Source organism: Parus major, chromosome 4 (assembly GCF_001522545.3).
Source record: "Parus major isolate Abel chromosome 4, Parus_major1.1, whole genome shotgun sequence".
Lineage (NCBI taxonomy): Eukaryota > Metazoa > Chordata > Aves > Passeriformes > Paridae > Parus > Parus major.
In genome coordinates, this window is record NC_031771.1 from 58802010 (window position 1) to 58829319 (window position 27310).

At 39.7% G+C, this 27310-nt stretch overlaps 1 protein-coding gene across 1 annotated transcript in view; it reads left to right on the forward strand.

Annotated features, from left to right (window-relative positions):
- The window catches only part of CPZ (carboxypeptidase Z), a 35703-nt gene extending 11380 nt beyond the window's left edge, over window positions 1-24323 (forward strand). The window contains exons 2-11 of the mRNA XM_015623610.3: window positions 1003-1026; window positions 1950-2324; window positions 3099-3311; window positions 5267-5463; window positions 6389-6550; window positions 12479-12637; window positions 16773-16908; window positions 17989-18128; window positions 20767-20866; window positions 22539-24323. Coding sequence (XP_015479096.1) covers window positions 1003-1026; window positions 1950-2324; window positions 3099-3311; window positions 5267-5463; window positions 6389-6550; window positions 12479-12637; window positions 16773-16908; window positions 17989-18128; window positions 20767-20866; window positions 22539-22894 — 1862 coding nt within the window. The 3' untranslated portion in view covers window positions 22895-24323. The remainder of the gene's footprint in view (window positions 1-1002; window positions 1027-1949; window positions 2325-3098; window positions 3312-5266; window positions 5464-6388; window positions 6551-12478; window positions 12638-16772; window positions 16909-17988; window positions 18129-20766; window positions 20867-22538) is intronic.
- Window positions 24324-27310: the final 2987 nt, after the last annotated feature.

The following is a 27310-nucleotide window of genomic DNA, read 5'->3' on the forward strand; positions in this document are numbered from 1 at the left end:
ACAGATGCTCAACTTAGTGAGCAAGAAGCTGGATGTCTGTCCCCCCAGTGAGAGCAAGAAGAAATATCAACAGAAGAGATCCCCAGTACACCACAAGAAAGGTGAACCTGGTGGTGGTCAGGCTTTCACAGGGTGATTTAGCACTGGTGAAACCATCTCCAACACCTTGGCAGCAATATATTTCTTTAGTTGCCAATATTGGAGAGAACAATATAAAATCATTGGCTACAGGAGCAAAAGAAGGATTTCCTGGGTCATCAAACCATGTTCCTTCAAAATCAAGAGAGCATAATTTATTTTATCTAATAACCAGAGAGCAGAGGAGATCTCTTTTGTTTGCAAATGCAGTGTGAAGGAATGCACCAGGGAATGCAGAGAGCTACTTAAGCTAAAGGACAATGCTGGCACAACAACAGTGAATAAAAACTGGCCACAAATACTTTTAAACAGGAAATTAAAAGGCAATTTCTAGCCATTAGAAGAGTGATCTTTTGGAAAAGCTTTCCTGTGAGAGTAGTCAGGGAGGGAAATAATTAGTTTTAAGATATTATTAAAAGTATGGAATGCAACTACTAGAGATACAATGAAGTAGGATGAGGAAGAAATAAAGTCCCCTCATATCTACCAAAGGCTGAATTGCTTTATGAGAAAGGTATGTACTGGATTCTGTGGGACAAAAAGATCTTTTAGGGGAGATTGATAAAACACCTTGATATGTACAGAAGAACTCATATGGAGTTTTAACCAGATTGAAAAAGACACAAGTTTTGATTAGGGAAATTTCCTAGGCACCTGTGTGGATGAGGGGGAATGGGGTTTCTCAGCTCAGCCTATTCTGTGATTCTGTAATATGTGCCTGCTGGGAATATGTGAATGTTCCTGGTATGGCTGGACCTCAGGACACAGAGTTGCAGCAGATACCTGATCAGACAATTCCTAACACAAACCAGAAACCCTGTACACTCACCCTGTAATGATTTTTCTTTTCCTCTTTATTTACAGGTCAATGCCAAACTGTACAGAAAGGTATGAAGTCTTTCCTTGCTGTTCTTGGAGAACCTCAAAACCACAAGTATTTCTTGATGATTTCCTGACAAGTATACTCATGTTGGTGCTACAGTAGGTTTTCTTACAAGAGAAATGTGCAGTTTCACACAGTGTAGTGTACTGCTGCTGTGACAACGGTGTTTGTTACCAGCCAGAATCATTACCAAGAGAAGGACACTCAAATGTGGACCCATTATTATAACAGCCAATAATTTTATGAAGAGATGTCTTTCTATTACTCTTTTTCACTTCTAAGTGGGTTGAAGGTGTTACCAACACTTACTCTTCCTAAGACCTCCTGACCTGATTTCTTAAAATGTATTGGGTTTATGAGAACATACATGTAATCATATTATGTGTCTGCTTGCCTGTGAGTTAAGCACCAGAATGACTTTTCACCTCTTTGGGCAATTTCAATCAAACTTCATGGAGGGTGTGTAGTTTCAGAAATATTAAACTCTACAAATTTTGTGGGGACAAGCTGAGAAAAGAGATAACTTAGCATTATGTTCTACACTAAAGAAAAAAACCCTGTAGGATCTCACAGCTACTCAGGGAATCCATATGACAATTTAAGGACAAGGGAGAGAGTGATATCAAATACAGTTTACAAGACACTTATTAAGGAATCTGAGTGTTTCTCAGCAGCAAATTCCCACCTTTCTCTTAGGAATTCTCTGGTCAAATTCCTAAACTAAAATTATATCCCCAGACCCAAACATGTTCCTCAGCCTCTTTCTATAAGTGGTTTTAAACATGCTATACAGTTTAAAAACTGTTTCCAGCCTATCTGAGAACTAAATAAATAAGTCCATTGGACATGGTGTTTGTTATAGTCTCTTAGTCTGTTCAGAATATCAATGAAGAAAGATCTTTTTCCTATGTTCATCTCCTTTTCACAGCAAAATGTGTGGATATCGCCCTGAGTTCTTGTACTGATGTTGCCTACACTCAAATGGTGTATCCTAACTTTCTGGATCAGAAGTCTCGAGAAGTGATTGAGTACAGCTCTGAGTACCTGCTCATCAGCGTGCTGCACAACTTGCTCCAGGGGGAATGCAACCCCGACCTGAGGCTCCTGGGCTGCTCAGTGCTGGCCCCGCAGTGTGAGAAGGACAAAGTCATAAAGCCCTGCAGGCACGTCTGTGAAAACCTCAAAAAAAATTGCCTCCCTGCCTTTGATGCAATAGACATGGCCTGGCCCTACTTCTTAGACTGTGACCGCTTCTTTGCTGGGGAGGAGGAGGGCTGCTTTGACCCGCTGGCAAAGCTGCGAGGTGAGGAAGGCAGCTCTGCTGGCGCTCCTCTCTGCGTGGGGAGCGTCTCGTCTCACTCAGCTTGACTGATCTACGGCACAAAACCTCTTCACTTGTCATCTCTGCCTGCTCTCTTTGTAGAGACCTGTAATGTGTCATTAGTTTTGTTCAACCTGCTTTAAAGACTTAATTAAACTGTGCTCAAGAAGTATTTATTTCTCTCCCTCATTTAAAAAAGAGCATCAAGACAGACAGCTCAAAGCAAGATATTTGGATGTATTTAGATAAGCCCAGTTCTGTATGATAGCCGTCTATATATTTGAAATATTTTATTTTAAATCTGAAACTTTAGTGCATTTATAAATCTGTGACTGCCTGTCAAGCTTAATGGCTCATTAAAATCTTCTCATTAATGATTGTCACAGATTTTTGTTTGGAGGAAGAAAATCCAGCTGAAGACAGATGAATCTCATAAAAATAAAAATAAAAAAATCACCAAATTTAAAGGGAAAAACCTGTACAGTTTGTTACTGAAATGAGCTAACATGCCAAAGGTCAAATTTAACTGGAGATTGCACAAATATTTGTTAGTGTGTATATGCATTAGTAGGATTTTACAAAAAAAATGTGCCACAATAAAGTATAAGATGCACTACATACATCTAAGATTTTGATTACAGCTTTATTTTCTAAAATTCTTCTATATATAAAGGTAATTTTGAAAAAGTGTAGGTTTTTGTACAATCCTCTAAGCACTATGGTTTTAAACACTGTGTTACATTTTTTTCATTGCAGGAGAAATAGATGCTGAGGAAGATTTGCCTTCAGACTTGCCAGCAACTTTTATTCAGTTCAAACACCATTCATATTCCCAAATGGTGAGCACACTGAAGAAGACCGCTTCTAAGTGCTCCCACATTGCAACAACTTACAGCATAGGGCGCAGTTTTGAAGGGAAGGATCTTTTTGTGATTGAGTTTTCAACCAAGCCTGGACACCATGAGCTGCGTGAGTTTTACCAATGCCCCTTTTACTGGAACATGGCTTAAACTGTAAAAAACACTGACCCCAAAACATTTCTCCTCCCTTGTGTTCCTGAGTTACAGTGATAGTTGGTGATTCCTTGTAGCAATTACAATCCAGAAGCAAATTCTTACTGTTACGGTCTCTGTGCATGACTATGTTTGGTGATGCTGTTCTTTGTATCACCACATATTTGGTTGTAGTCATATCACTATTATTTATTTGTGCACCATGTACAAATTTGGGGCACTTTCCTGTTACTGACTTGCCCTCCCTATCACCTATCACTGTCCTTCACATCCTAAAATACACAAGTCTTCTGAGAAGGCCTCAGACAGAGAAGAACATTGACACTAAAATGGATGATTTAGCACAGAAAACAATCCTTCTGAACAGAGATTCATGTCTCAGAGAAACAGGTGGATGATAACAGGAATTTATATTTTCATGGCCCCTTAATAGATGCGATTATATTATATATAGGTGCTAATATATACATTAGGACATGAGTCCTCACAGATTTTCTGCAGAGGAGAACAGTAAAAGATCTCTATTTTGTAGTTTCATCACTAAGACAGCAAGAGCCGTATTTTTAAGTGTTTTAAATTCTTCACAAAGCAGATAACTTCCTAGAGCAGTACTAGGTGTCATTTTCCAGTTACCAGCTCCCAGCTCAAAAATTATACTTGTCTAGATATGGTGGATTGCTATGGCCATTGTGGGCTGCTTCTCATCAGAAGAGCTCCAATATGAGCACAGCCTCAGCAGTGTAGCAGAGCTGAACTACACCTGACCTGATACTTTATTGAGATTATGGTCTCAGGTCAGGCTGTGGATTCCTCTGTGTGCTGCAGAGGACTCAGAGAGGACGGCAAAGCCTGGTAGCTTTGTTTACTCTCAGCTCTGCTGCCTTGCATGGTCTAGAGGTATTTTGAGGTGCCTCTAAACTTAATCAGATCCCAGTAGATGTCATTAAAAGAGCAAAGATCTGCATTACATTTTCCAATCATCTTTCTTTTTCAAAGAAAATAAGTTGCAGGTGTCTTTTTAAGCTTATACTCCATTTGCCAGGAAAACACAAAGCCTATGAATCGGGCTTTTAAATGAAAACTGTGATATGGCATGATAAAAGGTGGTAGTTTAACACATCTCCTAGCATTTTTCTCTAAATCTGTTACTTCGTGCTGCTCAGGACAGCATAAAATAAGGTATAAATTGAGATTTTGCCATCCTGAGAAAGTGTCATACATAATAGCTCTGTGCCAGGCCCCCTCCAATGCTTGGTGCTCAAGGCCAGGATCAAAGGCAAAGATGAAGGGATAGACAGGAAAAGGTGTCTCCAAAGTGCACCTATTTTCTCCTTTCCATTAGTCTCTAAAGAAGGATGGAAATTGGGAGAATAGCTGCAGGGAATTACAAAGTTATGAGTTTCTAATAGCCTTATTCCAGGGCTATTTAGCCTGAAAGCCCCTTTTTTATGCACAACCCAACTTCTTTTCCAAATAAAGGGATAATTTATTACACATCTGCAGGTCGTTTCTAAGATCTGTGACAAAACAAGGCATTGGAGCCCCCCAAGGTAGGTCAGAGTGCCAGGGCTGTATTTTGTTCCCAGCCATGGCTTGATATTTTTGTTTTCAGCATCCTCTGCCCACAATTAATGATGACTCTAGCAAAAGCTCAGAGCAATGATCACCTCTTATGGTTTGGAATTCTAATAGTTTGGACTTAACTTTATTTCACACTCTTTAAACTATTGCTGAACTGGTGTTTAATGGAGAGAAGCTCACCTAGAACTTCTGTGCTATTTGAAGGAGTGTGTGCGTGAAATTAACGTAAATAAAACTTTGGCTAATCAGTAAGCAACTTGGCTTAGTCTGATTTTGGAAGCCATCCAGGTATAATCAAATTAAAGCATCTCATTATTTCACATTCCACAGTCAAGCCAGAATTTAAGTACATTGGCAACATGCACGGCAATGAAGTTGTGGGGAAGGAACTGCTGATATACCTCGCACAGTATCTGTGTTCAGAATATCTTCTTGGGAACCCTCGCATCCAGACCTTGATTAACAGCACCAGAATTCATCTCCTGCCTTCACTCAACCCTGATGGCTATGAACTGGCTGCAGAAGAGGTAAAAGTTTTATTATAAGGAGGTGTTCGGGCCTCCATGTTTCTAGAATTCTCCATGGGAAAGAACAAACTGGAAAGGGAGTGTCATGTACAGGAGGGAATATTAAGGATTGACTGCCAGGATCACCAAAAGGTTTGGTGGTGCATTGCTTTTCAAAGATGATGTGAAGAGAACTAAGAGGAAATCAGAGCTGTATTTGTCATTTCTGCTGCCTGCATGTGATGATGTGAGAATGACTGTTACTTTTTCACACACTTAGCACTCTCTGCTATCAGTTCTAGAACAAAATGCCTACTGACTCACTATAATGACTTATATTGTTCTATAAGGAAATGCAGTTTAATATCACGCTGATGTTCCCCCTCTTTTAAAACTGTAGACATAACGAAATGTGAATTTTTTGTCAAAGTTTCATAATGGATGGCAGTTTTCAGAGATTAACTCATGCCTGATGGAGACCTGTGAAAACCAAGATTCTATTATTTGTTACATGACTATTATTTCCCCCCTCTCTGTTTTCTTTAACAGCACAAGCATGAAACTAGACCTTTCTTTCTCTGTTTTTGCTCATGTGCTGAGCTCTGTCTATTGTGTGAATCTGGAGTTATTGCACTCTGTCTCGTCTTGGGGCATCAGCTGTATTTTCTTTTTCTCCTCTAACCCATTGTGCATGCTGCTCTGAGCAAGAGGCTCCTGTGCTCCTCTCATGAGTCACATCACTGGTGAGTGAAACACTTCCTGAATGCTAGTTAGTGCATTAATATTCATAGGGACAAAATGTGATTAATTAATAAGCGTGGGTTTTTAACAGAACAGACATTTTCAGTTTACTTCTTTTAAAACTTCCCTTTGATTAAAGAATTTCACAAGGTGCTATTTTGAGACAGGGAGCTGTTCTGAAGTTGGCTTCTGTGTTACAAAATAGGGAGCTGGTTACAATGGATGGGTCATCGGACGACAGACAGCTCAGAACCTGGACCTGAACAGAAATTTCCCAGATTTGACATCTGAGGCTTACAGAAGAGCTGGGATTCGTGGGGCCCGTCTGGACCACATCCCCATTCCACAGTCCTACTGGTGGGGTAAGGTATGAATTACACATTTTATAAATCATATATACTACAGGAAAGCTCAGGAATTAAGAGACTGAGACTGCTTGTTCTGAAGTTATTTGCTTGTAATCAGATTTTATAAGTAGGACTGAAATGGATAGGCTCAGAATTGGCATGAAAATCATGGTGTAGGTCTGGCCAAAGAGGCAGGTGTCACAAATCATTTGGAAGATTTGTGGATAATTTGAACTTTGCTGGTTTAGATTAAGAATAATGACTGTTACGAGGGGGTCACAAGTGTGTAATGATTCATCATTAGTGCTTTAAAGAGTGGTGCCTGTTAAAGGAGGCTTTATGGATTTGGTTGTCATTGCACAGGTTTGATACAATAGGAGTTTCTGCCATGGAAAATGTACAAAGGCTGCATGTAAAGCTGTGTGGTGTCATTTTCCATGAAGAGAGGATGTTTATAAATGAATGTCACCATACAGAGCAGTGGAAACAGCTTGTTGAGCTGCAGAGGTGCTGGAAGGGAAAGTTGCTGCTGCAGGGTGGGAGCAGGGTGGAGGCAGAACTACAGGGCCTCACACTCATCATCACTAAGCTCTGTGTAATGTGATGTCAGGAATGCAAAGCTCAGCCCTACCTGGGTTGCTGGCAGCTCAGCAGCCCCCAGCACAGGTCTAAGTGGACCTTTGATGCCCCTGAAAAAAGAATCACAGGAAGCTACATCAGTAGTTCAGATATTGGGAGCTCTGATCTTCTTCTACTTTTAAACTAATTATATTCTGATTCAATATTTATTTTGGCACAAAGCCTCAGACAGGTGGGGACCAGGATTGTTTCAGCATCTGGTGTTAGCAGAAGATTTGACAGCTCATACTTCAGGTTCCTACTCTGCTGCAGGTGGTCTTATGTAAAGCCAGATCAAAATCCCAATGCTGCTCCAGTGTTCTGGTACCCCATTTCACAGCAGTAAAATCTAGATAAAAGCACCTCACTTCCTCAGGATAATGTGAAGACTCAAAGCTGTAAGAGGCTCAGTAATGCACATAGTATTAGACCACTAATTTCTGCCATAACTCAGCTCAAGTAGTTTATTCTATTTTTTCATATAATCACACATCCCACCTCATGGCACTGAATTTCTGCATGGTCATAAGAAGAAGTTTTCAACTTTTGATTGAATAATAACAGATAACAGTGAGCTGGTAAATGCAAGCGGAGTTTAGACCTTCAGATGTAAAGAAAGGTTGAGAGCTGAGAAGCAGAGCCTGAGGCCAAATGAAAATAATGGGAGAGTAAAAAAGGGATTTTAGGAGAAAAGTCAGAGAGATTTTGATTCACTCCTGTGGTGAGTTTCCCTAGTTGGATGCCAGGTGCTCACCAAATCACTCTATCACTCCCCTGCTCAGCTGGACAGGGGACAGAAAATATAGTTAAAAGTTTATGGGTCGAGATAATGACAGGGAGAGATTGGTCACTAATTAACATCAGAAGTAAAACCGACTCAGCTTGAGGAAAATTATTTATATCTATTTTATTTATTATGAATCGAATCAGAGTAGAGTAATAATAAATCTTAAAAACACTTTTCCCCCCACCTCTGCCTTCTTCTCAGGCTTGATTTTTGCACCTGAATTCTATACCTGCTTCCCATGTGTTGTGCAGAGGGACTGGGAATGGGGACTGTGGTCAGTTCATCACACATTATCTGTGGTGCTCCTTCCATCTGAGGGGGAGGGCTGCTCAGACCCTTCCCCTGCTCCAACATGGAAAGGAAAGGATGGAGATCTCCCTCCAGCCATGTGCTCACTCTTTCTGTGTCCAGAGATGCAGGGTTGAGGACCCAGGCAACATTGAGGAAGGACAAACATGTCTTTGACCCCCATTTTTTTGCCAGTGCCCGGTGCAAACTGTGAACTTGTCTCACAACTGTCCTTCCTTTCCAAGTGCTGCTTCTGCCCTGGTTCTTCTGCTCATCTGTGAGAGAGGTGGTCAGTGGCAGGCAGCCACTTGCAGAAGTCATTTTTCCAACCATGTATTTAGCTTTCTTAAACTGTAACATCTCAGCAGTTTATAGAGGGATGGGTGGAGACAGCCTAACATTGCTCCCACAGCTACCGCCACAGCTCTGTCCCAGCTGCAGCATCACCCTGCCTTACCTGTCACAGGTAAGGGACCAGGGAACCTTGGCACAAAACCACCACCCCCTGGGCTCTGCCTCAGTGGGTGCAGACCTGGAGACACAAATAAACCACTTCTCCTGCAAATCTTTTCTTGTTTTTAAAGAAAAAACAATGTGGCCATCCAAGGTACTCCTCAGAGAACCAAAGCTTAGGGAACTTCTAGGTGCTCTCCTGGCCCCAAAGCTGATCCTCACATAGACAAAACTCAAAAAAATCTCCAAATCTGTTTGTTTCCAGAGCAAATGAGGGAACCAATGGGCCTGTGGCCTCAGTGGCACCTCAAAATCTCCTCGCTGACTATAGCTTCCTATGGTTCACAGACCTGGCAGTAAGTGCTCTCACAGCCTTGTGTCTCCTCTGCTGATGGTACCACAGAACTGCCAAATCAGCTGTCCCTAAATGAGCCTCAGTTTGGTCAGGCAGATGAACCCGTGGCTCTGACAGCAGTGCTTTGTGCATGCAGGTTCATTAGGTTGGATATTTCAACACCAGCCTCTCCCCTTTCCTTTACTTAACAGTGGTTATTACCTGCCTTATTAAAGTAATTACCTGGGTGTTGCAGGGCACTGTATAAAGATCAAGAAGCAGAAAGCAACCTCGAGAGCCTGGCTTCACACAGCATGCTTTGTTCCCCACTTTTATGAATTATAGCAATAAGTGGTCTGAGGGATCAGGTAGACCAACTTCAGGCTTCATCTGAAATACAGTCAGTTCAACTGTCTTGGTTCAAACAGAATTTGGAAGTCTATGCCATTGGAAGCTGGCATACTCTTTAAGAAAATTAGCCTGGCTGCTTTTAAAAGGGAAAAAAAATAAATCTTTGAAAGTCATGCAGACAGTGATTAATTTCAGTATAATTGACAGAAATAAGATTCAGGTTTAAAATGGATAGTGGCCCTTCTCTGTACTGATGCAGAAATAATTTAGCTGTTTTCTAGTTGTGCTCTGAATTGTTCTTGTGAGATGGGTACTTTAAAATTGATCTCATCTAACTTAAAAGCAAAAGCCCTGGTGAAAAAAACAAAAAATGAGCTCCACAAAATCCACATTAAAGGAAAAGCCAAAGGCCAGAGTGGCACAGATAACATCTTCTATCATTTGGTGGAGCTGATGCAGAATATGCTAATTTCAAAGCTTTAATCATTGATGTCACTGAATTGTTATAAGGATAAAAATAGTGACATTGAAACTCCTGTTTTTTCACAACATTCACTTCAGTAAGACACTGGCTCTGTGAGACAGCACTATCTTGGGGCTTATGTAGGTATCTGCTTAACCAGTTGGCTGATCAGGATGAGGGACAGAAATCAGGAGCTCTCAAATAAAACTGCATTTTACTCTTGTCCACTGAATTGCAGAAGCAACTTAAAAATCTTATCAAGGCCCCAGGCTGCTGTTTGAAAGCAGGGCTGATGTCAGGCACGTCCTGGCTGGGCAGCAGGAGCAGGGGCAGCTGCAGCAGGGCAGGGAGATGATGGGATTTAGGGTCAGCAACCTCCTCAGAAGTGCTGGTGCTATGGACTTGGAAGGTGTGAGTTTGTTCCAGGTGCTCAACCACCCTGAGAAACTCCCAAACTGCCCAATCCATGGGGCAGGCAGTGATGCTTACAGCCCTTTATAGGGTCTTCTTCACTTCAGAAGAGATGGAATCAAAGGATAGACTTCCAGGGTGCAGGTGGAAGTGGCTGGTTCAGTCCCAAGCACTACTGGGATAAAGATAATTATCAGATCATCCCAGGACACTGTACAAAGGCCAGGAAAACAATTACTTTGGTGCAGATAGCATTCTTTGGATGCTGCCAAGTTTCTTGTCAGGAAGCCTGGGGGCTGCTTTCTTCTCCCATTTCTGCATTGTGTGAATGGGTGTATGAGACTGCAAAAAGTCCTTTCCTTTTGGAATGCCCTTTCTCTGCCTTTTTAAATTTATTTTTAGTGCTATGCCCTTCCTGGAAACTCAGTTTAATCTTTGCTATTATGTGAAAAATACTTTGATTAGGTTTCTGGTGTGCAAAGTGCATTCTGTGTGTTCCTTAGTTGATCAGACTTTCCCTGTTACATCCCATTTTTTAAGCTGCCTCTTTAAAATGCCAAAGTAAAAAAGGTCGTGACACAGAGATTCAGAGACTGCCACTAGGCTGATAGACAAAATGAACCTGACCTGTTTCTCCTGGGGATCAGTGGCACAAACTGGCTTGTGTTCATATATTTATCACAAACCACTGATTTAATGATTCACCTTGCAACAGTGGGAAAGTCAGGGTCTCATTTCTCCCCTAGTACAAGGTACAGCCTTTCACACTTGCAGTGGCTAAAGGCACCAGCTCAGATCAATAGCTACAGAAGGGCATTTTAAGGAAATCCAAAATCTAGAAGGACTCAGTTAAAAACTACAGCATCTATAAGGACATAGTCTCCTCCTTAAGTCAGAAGTAGACAGGGCATTATCTACTTAAATCATTCAGGTAAAACTATGTTTAGACATGTTTTTTTCCCTTGCCTTTCTGCCTCATTGATGGAGCTATAATATATCCATGGTGCACCTTCACAGTGCTTTTCTCTGCTCCACACCTGGGTTTGTGGATCCCCAAAGGTTTTTTTAACAATAGCAGATTAGGGACTGATCCAAAGAAAACAGAAATTATATTGTTGAAACACAAATACATAGGTCTTTAGGGGCTTTATTCGGTTGGCTTGGTAGTTCTTTTTCTTGTTCGTTTAGGATGTTTTCTCCCTGCACACTGTTAGTCTGGAGCCCCGGCTGCCTGGTTTCCTGACAGCTGATGGAGTCAAAGCAAAGGGTGATAAGCAATCCCTAAAGCAACCCTAAATATACGCTGGACTCAGTTCATCATAACATGTATTTCTCATTCTTATAAAACCTGCATATCTGCAGTTGTGCAGAGTCCAGATGAGCAGCCTCTATCCTGCTCAGGTTTTCCCCAGGTGACTCCCCCCAGCTGCAAGGAAAAGAACCTCATCTCTCCAGGGGCACCGGTGTGAGTCTGGGCTTGCAGGGAGCGGCCAGCAGATGACACTGTTATCCCTCAGAATGAGCTAACACCCGAGCAGCCCCAGAAATAACCCCTCAGAAACGGGCTGAAGGAACCTCCTGCATGGCTCATGTCACAGGGATGCCTGAGCATCCCTGTGAGTCTGCTGCCCTCTCCCTTGGGTGCTGTTACTGAGAAGGGAAAAGAAATTTAGGGCTTGTCACAAAGCCCTAAATTGGTGACTTATCTGCCACAGTTCACTGCAGATAAACTGCAGGTTTTGCTGTGCTTTATATATATTAGCTTCCATTTATTTACAGATTAACCTGGACCTAAAGATAACAAATGCATTTTCAACAAGTGATGAGAATTGCAAATTTATCCCCCTGTTCCAGTTTATCCATTCAAAGTCAATCCTGCTGATTCAGAAATGAAATTGATAGGGAGTTAGGTAAGTAGTGATAAGATGCCACAAGTTTTCCAGCCTAAAGTACTGGCATTGTGATCTGAAAATATCCCTTTAGTGAAAAGTTTCTTCTGTCAAATTTTCTCTTTCTTTTTTTTGTTCCAGTTTTTCCACAGTGAGCAATGTGTATCATCCATTCCCTGGAGAAAAATTATTTTCTGCTCCCAGTAACTTTTGGTCTGGAAGAGCAAAAGAGCTTCAACATTCTCCTTTTGACATAATCTCTTCTCCAGTGGGCTTCATCCTGCCCAGGATCAAATCCTTGTGGAGCTGCATGGCTACTCACAGCTTTTATTTTTTTTTTCTCCTGGATTTCAGGTGGCCCCTGAGACAAAAGCAGTCATGAAGTGGTTGAGGTCTATCCCATTTGTGCTCTCTGCCAGCCTCCATGGGGGAGAGCTGGTTGTGACCTATCCTTATGACTATTCAAGGCATCCTGTGGAAGAAAAAATGTTCTCCCCCACACCTGATGAGAAGGTAATACTGTTTTTTCTGGGTTGGGATGTTGGGTTCATTTCTGGAATTATGGAATTATTTACTTTTAATAAGTAATAAACTTTGCTTAATTTAGATCAGACACACGTGTGTATATGTATGCATGTATGTATTAAATGTGTAATAAATAGCTATTTATGCACATAATGCAAGTCTATATACATATATATAACATGATATCAGCTCATTTGGGTGGAGATGATGCTAATAATGCCAAGGTCAAGTGTTCAATCCCCACAGAGGCCTTGAGGCCTTTAAGTTAAGAGCTGGACTTGATGATCCTTGTGGATTCCCTCCAACTCAGAATATTATGCGACTCTGATTTATACACTTCCTTAATGTACTTTAAAATATAGGATTGTTCACACACTTATCAGCTTGGTCTGGGAAGATTTACCCATCTTTTTTGAGGCTAAATATGGTTTCAAAAAGCATAGATTAGTAAAATCTAGGTTTTAATTTTTAAAGGGAGTAGGCTGTGATATTTTTACCAGTGTTTTCCAGAAGAAAAGGAACAAGCCTGACCAGCAGTGCTATTTTCACTTGAATCCATGAGGAGTGGGGGGAAAAAAGACTCATTGCCATATGGTGGCAGCCTTGTAACATTTATTCCAGGTCAGATGCATGGGATTGGTTTCACCCTCTTGTCCCTGGAAAGTTCCTCATTTGGGACTCACTGTAAATCTTCTGTGAAATTTTTTGCCATCTTTCCTATTTCCCTTTGGTTTCCTCAATCTAGTATTCATTGCTGACATGCCCACCAGGAGAACAGCTAGCTTCTAGTGTGTGCTAAAAATGTCTGTGGCCTCTTAAGAAAAGTGATTCTTTATATAAACAAAGAGCAGTTGAAAATAGTCAGAAGTTGATCTTTGACTTGAAGCATCCTTTATCTTCGAGCATATCTCTAGGCTGACTTCTTCTGAAATGACAGATCTCACTAACACATATTAAATATTTAAAGATGTATGACTGTTAAACATTTTCTGTATCAATCCATTTTTTTTCTGAGCTGTACAATGCCTGCTGTATGTGTGTATGAAAATGATCAGCAGTAAAATTAACCAGGCACTGCACAGTAAAATCCTGTGTAAGAAATATCTGGTGAGTGCTAATGTGAGCTGCAGAACCTCTTGCTGAGGACTGGGGGAAATCATAACATTGTGCTTTTACATCCCCCTGCCTGGGCAAGGCTATCCTGTGCATAGGTGGTGGAGGAATATTGCCATATGTGCTTTATCAAGCAGGTCACCTCTGGAATGGAAGTACAGCAGTGCTTCCATCCTTTCCACCCAGGGACAGTGGGTGTATTTGGAGTGAAAGGATGCAGCCACAAGGACAAAGGGCTCCATCAGTGTAGTGCACAGCTGGACAAACCCCAGTGGCACTCTTGGCTTGCAGCACAGTAAGAAGGGAACCCTATACAGGTGACTGCTGCATAGTCAGTGACTGCAAAGTGTGGGAATTTGGCTACAAATCTGGAAATTTAGAGCATACAAGAGAGGTCTGGGGTTGTCCTCAATGAAAAACAGATTTTTCAAATGACAGCACAGGAACCTTAACAGCACTGTCAGTATCACTTTAAATTTTACACAGAAAGATATAAAACCTGCACCTATGAAGTGACCTGCATTTAAGTAATGTGATCTACAGCTGCTGCTGTCAGGGAACCTGCATCCCAAAATACAGCAGTTTGGTTATCTGCCATGCTTTGGCCATAACCATTGTCCTGAGTGCTGACCTGCTACATTGGCTGTGCCAGGGGAAACTTGCAGACCAGGGTGAAGTGCCACAGAGCAGATGATAGCCAGATATTAAAAAATCTAATTTTGAGAAATACATTCAAACCATGTTTACCCACTTGAAAATGCATCTGTGCTTCCACCTCCCTGTGCCTGTCATGGTGAATTCGTGGAAGCACAAGGATCCTCTCTTTCCTCTGCTCCAAGACACTGCAGATTTCAAGTCTCTTTTTGGCCTGCACCACAACCTGAGCCAGTAATGGCTGAGAGCAAGTAGTCTCAAAGCTGGACCATGTCCTTACACTCACATTCTTACATCTGGTTCAGCCCACCTAATTAAAAACTTTCCCATATTTTGAGGTTTGTGGAGGTGGATGTTTTAATTCTTTGTGTTACACAAGAAATTGAATTGATGCCTCTGCTCACCAGAGCAGAAATATCCACACCAAGTCAAGTTCACTCCGTTCCCTCCCCATGAAAAACCCAACCTGTGATGGTCAGTGGGGTAAAATTCTGGCTGAGGTAACAGCATTGACCTCGCTTTACTGAGTAGAACCTCACACTACCAAAATCACAAGGATTCCTCTCTTTCTTCCTTTTTTGTTCCACTATATTATACCTAAAAATGCAAGTTTCCTTGAGCTCCATGACTGCTCATATGTTAGCTTCTAAGTGATAACAAATGTATTGTTATCCAGGAACTTTTTTTTTTTTAAGCATAACTTTATTTTTTTTCTTTTTTCTTTTTTTTTTTTCATTGATTTTGTTTGCTTTTGGAATTCTCACTTTCTCTTCTCACTGCCTCTATCACTTTCACTTCAACCAGTGGCCAGGCAAAAGCCATATGCCTCTTGGTGTGAAGCAAGAGGAGGCTTGGTCACTGGAAATAGGACATCTGCAGATTTCCTTGTAAAATGTGAGGATCATACTCCTTACTCACATAGGCACCTTCTAAATTTCATATCAAATACCTTCCATGGACAGTTCAGAACTGGGACCCAAATTCCAGTAGAAATTAAAGATATTGAGCCTGGAACTGAACTATTTGCAGTGAAAGTTCTTCTTAACATATTTAATTAACATCTATTTCTTTTCCGTAAAACTTTGAAGAACACTTAATTTTCTGGTCTGAGAAATATTTAAACACAGAAACTTAAGGGAGTTTAAAAAGCATTTTCTATTAAGCCTGGATTTTTAGTTTCTGGTCATCAGAAGCATTTCAGTAAAGTGTCTTTACATTAAACTCTCTTTCCACCTTTCCTTGGTCACCTACCTGATTCCATAATTGGCTCAGCCATGTGATTATTAGAAACAACTACAAAATATCAAACAATCACAAATATCAATGAATGTAGTGGTTTTGGTCATTTTGGTCTTTATCCTTGATGACAACACTAGGATAAAGTTTTGGGATCATTTCTAAAACTGGGATTTTAGCCACCAAACTTCTTGCACATGTTGTCTTAAGCAATATGGAAAGAAACTCATGATGATAAATAGTGGGATCAAGCATCATCTGATAACTGCTACAATTTCAATGTCAAAATCTGAAAGACTAATCTTAGCAGATGAGGTTTCAATAAACAAAAAGGAGAAGGCAGGATTTTTGCGCAAAGTTGGAATAACCATGGGAGAAGAAGGGCAGAAACATGATTCAAATAAATGGTTTCTTCAGATAACTGCTCTTTCTTCTGTCTTCACTACATGTTCTGCCACTCTTCCTTTCTGTGTGGTGACTGCTCTGCTCTTCATCAGTGTCAACACTCTTTGGAAATCAGTGGTGACATCCTACATCACCGCGTCCTATCCTTCACTTTTTAGGAATGATTTCTGCCCCACAGAGAAACAACTGTCTCTGAGATTGATCTGGCAGGTTTTCCTGTGTGAGTGATAAGTGCAAAGCAAATTGACACTGACTATCTTAAATAGCAGCACTCAGTGTAAAGGCTTATTTGGGCTGAAGGTACTATAAGTATTTTTAAGGAGTAAAAATATCAAAAGCTAAGACAAAACCTAAAGGAGGACTAAATTTCAATTTTAAAACCTAGTACTTGAAGCATAATCAAAAACGTCCTCTGCTTCTGCCCCAGGTGGTAGATTGAAGTCAAGTACCAAAAAATCCACTGGTATTTAATATTTTGTCCCTGGATAAGTCTATTGGATTGCAGAGAAGAATCCTAGAGAAGAAGACAAATCAAAATTTCTTAGCAGCAAACAAAACCTCCTTGCAGAGCAGTTCATCACCTCAATCACTCTCGAGGACACAGGGTGGCTTGTTGTCTGGACTCACAATTGCAATTTTTAATAATTATTAATAACTGAAAACTAAAAGTTTCCAGTTTGTAAAAGCAAACACATTTCAATCCTGTCTGTTACAGGTGTTCAAAATGCTGGCTAAAGCCTATGCAGATGCACATCCCGTCATCTCAGACCGGTCTGAACTTCGCTGTGGTGGGAATTTTGTAAATCGTGGAGGTATTATAAATGGTGCTGAGTGGTACAGCTTCACTGGAGGTAAAACCACTTTACCATCATATCAAGTGAGGTAAAACCTCTATGTGACCTTTATAAGACACCAGGGTTTGAACAAAATGATTTTATTCATTTCAGTTTGGTTTTGGTCCTACCCATACGAAACATAATTTTTAGGGGATTTAAGTAGCAGAATCTATGTTGGTAATGTTTTTATTCAGATAACATGGGATGCACTCAACCCCAGTGGGACTTGATGAAAATTAACAAGTTATGCAAGGGTCAAATTTGCTATATCAGATAATATTTTTATTTTCAAATCTGATATATAGAAATAAATGCTTAATGCTATGCTCTCATTCCCTAGCTGCATGAGTCGGAATCCATCTTGTAGACTATGCATGTGCTGCTTTCTCATCTCTTTAAATAAATTCATTTTTTGAGGAAAACTACAACAGAGACAAACATCCAATTAATTTGTACTTCTGTTATTAATTTGATTTCTCCAATAATAGTATTTTATTTTCTTTAGAATTCCTTCAATACTGGCATGGATGAAATATCAGTGTTCATAAATTTTCAGCAGTGCTTTCAGTTGTGTTTTCCAATAGGACTCAGCTGGATCCCCAAATAATTATGTTGAAACTAGACATTTGGAATGCTTTGGGGCATGCGTGAGAATTAGGTTAAGTTCTCTTTGGCTTACTTTCTTCCCAAAATTATATTCAATGTCTTTTGTACAGAAACGGTTTTGAACATAATAATTGCAAAAGGTCATTTCTGTTCTGCTGACCCTTGGCAATCACCTCTGATACAGCCGATTATGCAATTACTGTGATTAACCAATCATTATTGCCCTATTGCTACTTCTTGGCCAGGTGAATAATAATGTAAAATTATTTTTTTTGCCTGAAAGAAGTGTCATTGTCATTAGTTAATTTAGAGTTGAAACAAGTTGTAGAATTCTGATTTTGTTGAACACTTTTTATATATAAGCAAGCACTTTTTTCAGGATAATAACCCACACCCACAGGGATGGCATTCAGCTGACTGAGCAGCAAAGCTCCAGTTAAAAGCTACATGGCTGTTCATGAGCTCTCCTCTTTCTTTTTAAACCTGTAGGTATGGCAGACTTTAATTACCTTCACACAAATTGCTTTGAAGTTACCGTGGAGGTAGGATGTGAAAAGTTTCCTTTGGAGGAAGAACTGTTTACAATCTGGCATGAAAACAAAGGTGCCCTTCTGAATTACATGGAAATGGTACTGCTCTGCTTTTACAGACCTTTTTGCTTTTGTTTTTCTTTCTCATTCTTTGTCAAAATTAATTTCTTTGCTGTTTTTCCTGGTTGGCTCTCGAGATGATGCTGAATCAATCACCACATTCCTCCAGGGGCCCCAGTGCCTCAGTTTGTCTAGAAGGACACACAGGTGGTATTTTGTCTATGCTGCAGAAGGGATTGAGATTGAGGACTGCAAAGGCCTTGAAAATAGTGAGAAAGGAAATTATCTGTGAATACTTTGGACAGCATTGTTCATCAACTGTCCAAAATTTAACACTAGAGAAAAGAGAAAACCTTAATATTCAGAAAAGTAGGAATCAACCTTCCTCTTGAGGACTAAAGCATCAAGATCTTCTCTCCAGAGAACTTCCTGAAATTTTCCTTTTCATGTTCCATGTTTGTGTCCCAAACCCTACTGTCCCACAGCAAGAAAGTCAGATTCAGCTAAAATCTTGCTAGAAATGCTATTAAACACTTTCCATCTTGATTTCTTTATGAAAGTGGTTATTAAATATCCAAAACTAAATCTTCTAAAGAAAAAACTGCTTGTCCCTGAGCATTAAAACATGCCACTTAAATGTCATTTTTAATAATGAGTTTAAGCTCTGCAAAAACAAATACCTCACTGACAATAAGTAAGTGAGTACAGAAACAGAAGTTGCTCATCTTTCTCTCAGCCATTAGTAGATTAGCTTTCTGTCATGCCTTATTTTGATAGAGTATGCAGTAATTTAAAATTGTTAGGAGTGTTTTTATGGCCTTTCTAAGCAACCTCTTGCTACTTGTGGTAAGTATTATCATTCAATAAAGTCTACAGTACAGACCACCAAACTCATTTCGTTTTACAGCTGTCTGATGAAAATGAGTTTTAGTGAATCCAAATGGAGCTGGGTTAAATCCATATATATTACAATTGAAGTCTTCAAGATGTAAAGATTTTATAGTGTGAGATACTGTAGAAGTCTGTGCTGGAAAAGCTTTCTGAGTAAATGCAGGACAGTAAGCAAAACAACTTTGCAGATAAGGATGACTGAATTACCCCCGATAAGGATTAAGTCTGCCATAACCAATTCAAACTTTTCTTATTCTGATATATACCAGGCTGTTTGGTGTGTGTACAAATCTACTTGGCTTAACACACAGAAGTAGAATTCATTGTCCTAAATGCTGATCTCTTCTACCCATCAGAAGCAATAACAAAACACCCTACCAAACTCAAGTGACACCAATTTGAGGAAAAATGAAAAATAATACATTTACTAAAGCAAACCAAAGCAAGATTGTTAAAGAAATTTTATTTTTTTTTTATTTTTATCCTGTCATGTAATAATTGCAAAATTTTTATTGAAGCTGGATGAGGTCATACTACTTTGAGTATGTCTACAATGTAAATTAAATTTAAGTCTGAGATGACTCTTCTGAACATATTTACTCTCTGTCCATATGATAAATCCCCAAGTTCATGCTGCAAGAAAATTGCAGTGCTTTATTATAAAGGACAGTTTTCAAATTCTTATATTGAGTTGCTCCTAAACCTTCCAGTGAATAGCTTTACTCAGTATGGAAGAGCTGCTTAACAAGAGCAGTGACAATAGAGTCTCACCTCACATTTAAAACTGCTCTCACTAGACAAGACTTTTTTTTCCAAGTTTTTTATTATGAATTGGTGTAAATTTGGATACTTTAATGGTTATTTTTAAACATTTTTATATTCCAACAGAAAAGCAAATATATGTTTCCCATTGTTTTGATGTTTTGTGTTTTTTTCTATTCTTTTGTGGCAAGGGTATTGGGGAAGGGAAAATGGAAGGAAAAAAGGAGCTGGGGAAGTGAGGAACAACTCAAGTTGGTCATAGCTCCTCAGAGAAAAAGTCAAAATGGAATTATTTTTCACTTAAAAAGGTCATATAGATTTCCCAATATAAAGTATTTTAAATTTGGATGACTGCAAAAAGAGGATCTTAAGAGGCTTTATGTTTAGATACTGGGAACTTTTTTCTGTTTAGTTTTATTTTATTGAACTTACAATATAGGTGTTTGTGCACCTCCTTGCATGACAGAATTCACATTGCTCTTTAGTTTATCGCCAAGCACATTTCTCAGCAGCACAAGCAGCTCAGTTCTGTGCTTGTAGAGAAGGGGAAATGGCTGTCATACACTCTGCTGTCATGACATTCTGACAGGCAGTGAAGTGTAGGCAGCAGAGTGATGATGAGTCACAAGTACCTGAAGTGATGCCTTCTCATTGTGTTCAGAGCACCAGATTGGTTTTGAAAGCCTTAACTTTTAATTTCTTTGTGGTCCTGTGTCTAGGGCAGACTTTCAGAAACAGTACTTAAATACTGTGGTCAGACCATGAGGTGCCAGTGATTTGTGCACAGAAGGGCCTCTCAATGCAGAGCCACATACCTATCCCAAAAAAGCTCTGGTGTCATTGTCCCTTTCCCTCCATCCCCTTGGACCTGCCTAAATAGGGACTGTGATCTGAAGGGGCATTATCTTCTGAGTGCCTCTAAATGGGTTGAACTCTTTGACAATTGTTTCCTCTCTACAAGGTTTTAATGAGGAGGTGGTATTGCAGTAAGTGACTCCCATCTGATTTTGCTTTGTTTTACCAGGTTCATCGGGGAATAAAAGGAATTGTGTCCGATAAGTTTGGCAACCCCATAAAAAATGCTCGTATTTCAGTCAGGGGCATTCAGCATGATGTCACCACAGGTAATATTTTGAGTTCAAGATTTTTCATGGGGTAGAGTGAAAGACACTGAGATCTTGACCTGTGAAAGTATTGTCATGCTTGGTAGAAATGGCACCTTAATGGAAAACTGAAGGCTCAGGTGGGGGCTCCCTTCTGGAATAAGAGGAGAGAAGAAATGTCAGGTTGCCTACTAAGTCTGTCCGGTCTCTGGGATGATGGAGTTCTTGATGTGAAAAATTTCACCTGGAACAGTCTGCTGTCCACCAAAGCCAGTATTTTGAGAAATATGGCAAAAGCTCTGCTCAGAGGCTGTAACTCAGCATGTGGAGACGTGGAGCCTTCATGGAATAAGTTAGTTGAGATATTGTGAACATGTGGTAGGTAGTGCAGCAGAATCCTCTCTGTTTTTCACAACTAGAATAATTGCAGAAATTGAAGCATCCACAGCCTTTCTGTTCATGTGGAAACACATAAATATGTGCAATTTTTGGATAATTATTATTAGAACATTGAATTATGTCTACTTTATACCTGTCACCAACTGAAAAACACATATTGGGGCATATACAACTGTTATTTTTCACAGTCATAAAGTTCTGAGCTCTTAGGCTGTCACTGAAATCAATGTTTTCTTTTTATTATTGATTTCAGTGAGAACAGGGTAGGCTATAGAAGTGCAAAACAGTAGATATGAATGGTTACATTTTGCTCTAATGATAGTTGTTGAATCAATTTGGAAAGCCAGAATGGCTTATAATGTACTGGATGTTTTCCAGCTTTCAAAAAAACTAGCATTAGAGGGGATACAATAGTGGAGATAATGCAGATTCTTGAGGCTGGTGGGAGACTCTGGCAAGAATTAAGGTCTTTTTCCAAACTTCTTCCCAGACAATGGCTTCCCATTGGCAGTGGACTTTTAAAGGATTAAGAATTAAATGAGAATATGTTTACACTGTAGGAAAGAAAGTATTTTTTTCTGAGTTAGGTAGGGTTAAAATGTCATATGGTTAAAAAGAACTAAGAAATTCCACAAGAAAATAGTATCAATGCAACACTAACTGAACTAAGAAACTTGCCATTCAAAATAAAGGAAATATAAAATGAGGAATAAATTTTTCAGTTTTAAAGCTCCCTGCTTTTTCCTGCAGGGTCTAACCTTCAGCTGGAGGAAATTTACACCCATTTTACACTAATGGCAATTTATACCAGCTGCAGCTCCAGCTCCATAGTCATACATCCGAGAATGTCTGCAAAGTAATTGAATGTAATTTAATAAAAAGAGGGATTTCTTAGCTCCTTAGACATTTTAAATATATATATATATTTATATATATAGAAGTCTGGATTCTGATTTCACTTTCTTAAGTTTCACATAGTTTAAAATTAATTTCTTTGGGAGTTACTCGTTTTACCCTTGGGAAAAGCAGCGTGAAGGAAAGCATCTCTTCCCCGTGATACAGCAACAGCAGTTGCTGATGTTTTGTATGTGAATTTTACTCCATTAGCTCCCAAGGGCCAGGTTTTCACAGGCAAAGACTCTTTTTGTCATCTAGAGTTTGCCTTCAAACATTTTTTCCAAATCTGTGCTGCTTCCACGGCCCCTTAGCTGCTTGTGCCACCGCGTGTGTGTGCAGCTACAGAGGTGAGGCTAAACACTGAGCTCGCTTTTCTTGTGCCTGTGCCTTTCCCAAGCTGCCGACGGCGACTACTGGCGGCTCCTGCCCGCGGGGACGTACATCGTCAGCGCCCAGGCGCCGGGCTACAGCCGGGTGATGAAGAGGGTCACCATCCCTGCCAGGATGAAGCAGGCCGGCCGGGTGGATTTCGTGCTGCGGCCTGCCGAGGCCTGGCCCAGCAAGCTCCTCCGCCGCTCCATGGAGGACGCGTACGACCCTTACGACCCACTGGAACTTTTTGACCCTCACGCCCAGCACGGGCGGCCAGAGGCTCGAGGAGGGTCCTCACCGGGCAGGGAGAAGCCCTGGTGGTGGTCGTACTTCAGCTCTCTGGACCTGCACAAACCTCTGTGGCTGCTCAAGCAGCGTTGACGGGCAACGCCACGCTCTGCTCATCTCACTCCGGTGCCCTTCCACTCCTCTCCAGACACCCTCACTGCTCCTGGCAGTATTTAAATGTTTCATTTGAAAATATGATATTAATTCAAGCACGCTCGCTTCTTTTGTTTTCTCTTCACACACAACTGAGTATATTCAAGTAGGTTTTTAAGTATTAAAAACGACGGTGCACATCCATTCAAAGGCCAGATTTTATGCAGGTTTTTTCCTTGGTAATGCTCTGTACTTCTGCCCATGTAGTTAATCATCACATTCATTATTTATTAGGTTCTAAGTACCTGCAGGAAAATATTCCCAATCCTTTAATGCATTTTTGTACACGTTTTAATACATTAATGATAACATACTAAAAACAACATTCAGAAACACTCAGAAAATGCTTTTATTTTCCGCTTTTACTTTAGCTTATTAAGTTCATTAGCTCTTCTAATAACGGCTCAAAATGTAGGGTTTTTTGGTTTTTTGTAATTTTAAATGTTTTCATAAATTTAAAAATAGGCTTTTAATGTATTTAGCAAAATACCAGAAAATGCCTTTACTGCTGGAAATACACACATCTTATAAATGTGTGTAGACATAGAAAAATACATGAGATAACTCATGAGGAATTTAGGTTAAAGTGTGACATATTACACTAAAATTTTTAATATCATGCACAGTTCTGAGCCTGTGTACACGTTAATGAAACTTGTAGATGTCAAAGAAATCAAACTTCTTTTCAAGATAGTCAAGTAAATCTCAGTGAATAGTGGTGTTGCAAGATGCTGTCCTTTCTGAAATATCAGATGCAATGTATTTTTAAGGTGATATATATATAAAAAAAAGTCCTTGATTTTGATGAAACACATAGGCCCACACTTCATTTTAGCCTGAACTGTTAATGAACTCCCTACACAGACTGTACTTCCCCTCTGAAGGCCACAGTGCGTAAATAGTGTGATTGTTTGGAGCTGATACACTTTCTGCAGGAGCTGCTGGATTAGCTGTGTGGATTGCCCTATAAATTCTAAAAACTTTTTTGGCCATCTTAGGTAAAGCAGCCCCATGTGCATGACCCCCACAGTCCACATGCACATATCCCATACTAAAGCTTCCTAGGAAGACCCAAGACATGAATTCTGCAACCAGATGCTGCACATGGCTAAGTACTTTATTCCCAGTTGTAATCTGATTGAAGTTAGGAGTCTGTTATTCGTGTGCTTGGATGTCTGCAGGACTGGAGACTATATTAAAATGAAAGAACATTATTTCAGAGCATTAACAAAAAGTAATTATATGGGAGCGAATGTACTGCATGCACATGGATAAGTGTTCCTAGCCCAGGCTTGCCAAGTTAAAGGAACTCTGAACCCTAAATATGCCAAAGAAAATTGAGCAGGAGATACACCTCCAGACTTTATTTCCAGTAACAGGTATTACCGCTGTTTTCTGTGCACATTTTTTTCAAAGCCAGCTTCCTGTGAAAATAGTGGTGAAGCTAACAAAATTAGAACAGTATGCCAAATTGCTAAGTATTAGCTGCACTTATTAAGCACATAATGTGTTGCATGCTTAGAAAGATGTTTTCTCTAAGTATTTCCTTGATTCTCACAGAGCTATTTAGAAATTTTTTCAGGTGATCACATAAACCCAAGCCCGCTGAAATGCGAAACAGGATGACTGTGCCAAAAACACACTTCTTTCCTGCAGTCCTGAGTTGGAATAGCAGATGAGAGTCAAGGCTTGGGAAATATGATTTCTGAGTAGATTGTAAAGACATCTCATGTTTGAGACGGTTTGAAAAAGTAGTTTACCATACTACTATACAACTTATGTGAAAGTAGTATGAGAGAGGAAGAATAGCCTCTCCCCCCACCTCAGTCATAATAAGAGGTGTCCAGAAGAGAAAAAGTTAAGATTAGAACCTTCTGCAGGTTCACACTCAACAGCCTTTATAGAAGGGATGTATTAAATTGCCTTGAAGTAACTGTGAGGCTCTTGGGAAAAGGTGTGCTTCAGTCTTCTGGAACTATTTAATCTTTTTCATAAGAGGAATTCTTCATTTTACAGTTCCCTTGGAGGTGGAAAAGACTGGTAAAATGACTAAGTAGCTCCCAAAAATCCATTCTACTTCAGATGAGATTTAGGACATATTTATTGGTGCTTTCAGAAAGAAAAGGAAAGAAGCAAAGAAGGAAAGAAAGAGGAAGAAAACAAAAGAAGGAAGGAAACAAAGAAAGAAAAGGAAAGAAGAAAGGGAAGAAAAAAAGAAAATTAATAAAAGAATTGGTCAAAGCCAGCCAAGTAACAATGTTACCAAAATTAACATCACCATTCTAGTTTTATTTGATATTAATATAGACATACTTTTATATATATATGCGTGAGAAAAAGTATTGGCTTGGATGTGTATCCTGAACTGGATTACATAAATCTTCTCCAATACTTATTTAAATAAAAAAATGTGTGTTTAATATCAGACAGTTTTGTTAAAAAAAATAAAAAGGCATAACCCAAAATAACCCACTCTGTGACTGTAATGTGGTTCAAAGGATTTTTAAATGGTGGTGAAATTTAAGCAGCTGTAGGCAGCTCTGTAACTAATGTATGGAAATGAACACAGTGATCAGCTCTCTCATGCACCTCTGTAAGGTGCTTATATACAGAGTTTAATGGAACATAAATTTAGGAGAATATTAAATACTTTTTAAATAGAAATAGGGATTAAAATTCTCCAATGAAACATGCCTTCCTACAAGTGAAGTGAAAGTAACATAGGAAAGAAGTGAGAAATAAGCAGAGTTCTCTGGCAGTCTCTGTCATGCTTAAACCCTGCCTTGGAGACTGGGCTTGGCCTTTTTCCAGTGCTACTTTGGATTGTGACAGGTTCAGCAGCCAGACAGTGCTGTCAGAAATTACAGTGTGTGTTCATCAGGCTCCCTCTCCTTTTAAGCCAGAGTCTACATAATTTTTTTCAATTACCTTACAACCACATATTGAACACTATTGATGTATGTTTTTGCAACATCCTCCTTAATAATTAATTTCCCAGTCTCCATATTTATTTCAGAGGGATCTTCTCTACCGTGGAGCCAAACTTTTCCGCACAATCACACTAATATATGTTTTGACCTGCCAACTGTCCAGACTTCATTTCTCTGCCAGCAATGAATCTTCCCAAGTCAAAGAATGCAAATCTAGCTAACAACATTACAAGCATAAAGAGCAAAGAGAAAGCTCTGCTTATGTCATATGTGCAATTTCTCTTTCACTCACATGCCAGAAAAAATGCAAGAACATGTAAAAAAGAATGCCAGCAGTTAAATCACAAGCTTTGTGCATGAATTATACAAAAGAAGATTTGGGTCTCTTTGCTCCATTCATAAAAACTTTTGATATCAAAAATAACAAAAATAAACAAAGGCATAGAAGTTTGCAGCTGGTGACATCTTCATCTCCTGTAAAAAAATTATCTTCCAGCTTTGGGCCTCCCACATAGAGGAAGGAACATCTTTGTTTTCCTAAAGATGGAAGAGAAAGGTGTCCTAAGCTAACTGCTAAAACCAGAATTTTAAGTGTCAAGATCACTGAATAATAGAAGCTTTCCTGCTATCATTTTGCACAGTGTTTATGTAGTTTTTCTCCCATTCATGCCTTGGTTTAGAACTTAGGCAGTTCACAAGGTGCAAGACTTCAGTAACAGAAGTACTAATGAAATGAAAGAAAAGATCTGAGGAAATTAAAGCAGCAGTAAGGCTTAGTGGTTAGGGCTACCAGGAATCAAACAAAAGGAGAGACATGGCAGCTAAAACAACATTGTTTTGTGACTAATGCAGTGCTCAAGGCAACTCTTCTGCCCTCCAGTAGGTAACCAGGAAATGAGAAGTTTGTTGTGACAAAATTTTCATTTTTTTCACTAATGTTAAGAGATGAATGGAGAACAGAGAAACTTACTCTAAAAATTGACCCATTTGTCTCTGGGAAATTAATCACTGCAGTCAATTGAAATCACTAACAAAATATTTGTGCCATTTATGTAGAGGACACATGAAAACCCATTTCTCACCAGAAGGCCATTTCATTTTGGGCAAAAGAATTGGACAATCCCAAATTTTAAAATCTCATAGCTCTTTCTCAGGTACTCCAATTTGTGCATCAAAAGAATGCAGGATACCTTCCTTCTGATGTTAATAGCACTCAAACATCTACTTGTCAGCTTGCTCAAAATCATCAGTCATGGTATGCTCCAGGGTACAGCTCCTATTTCATTCTTTGCTGGGATTCACAAATTGGATTTTCCTCTGACTATCTCCCCTGAAAGGCTTGGTCCAGTCAGCACTCATGTTGCTCATCTGAAAGACTGCAGTAGCTGCGTCAACTTGCATTTAAAACCCAGCTAGAGAAGGAAGA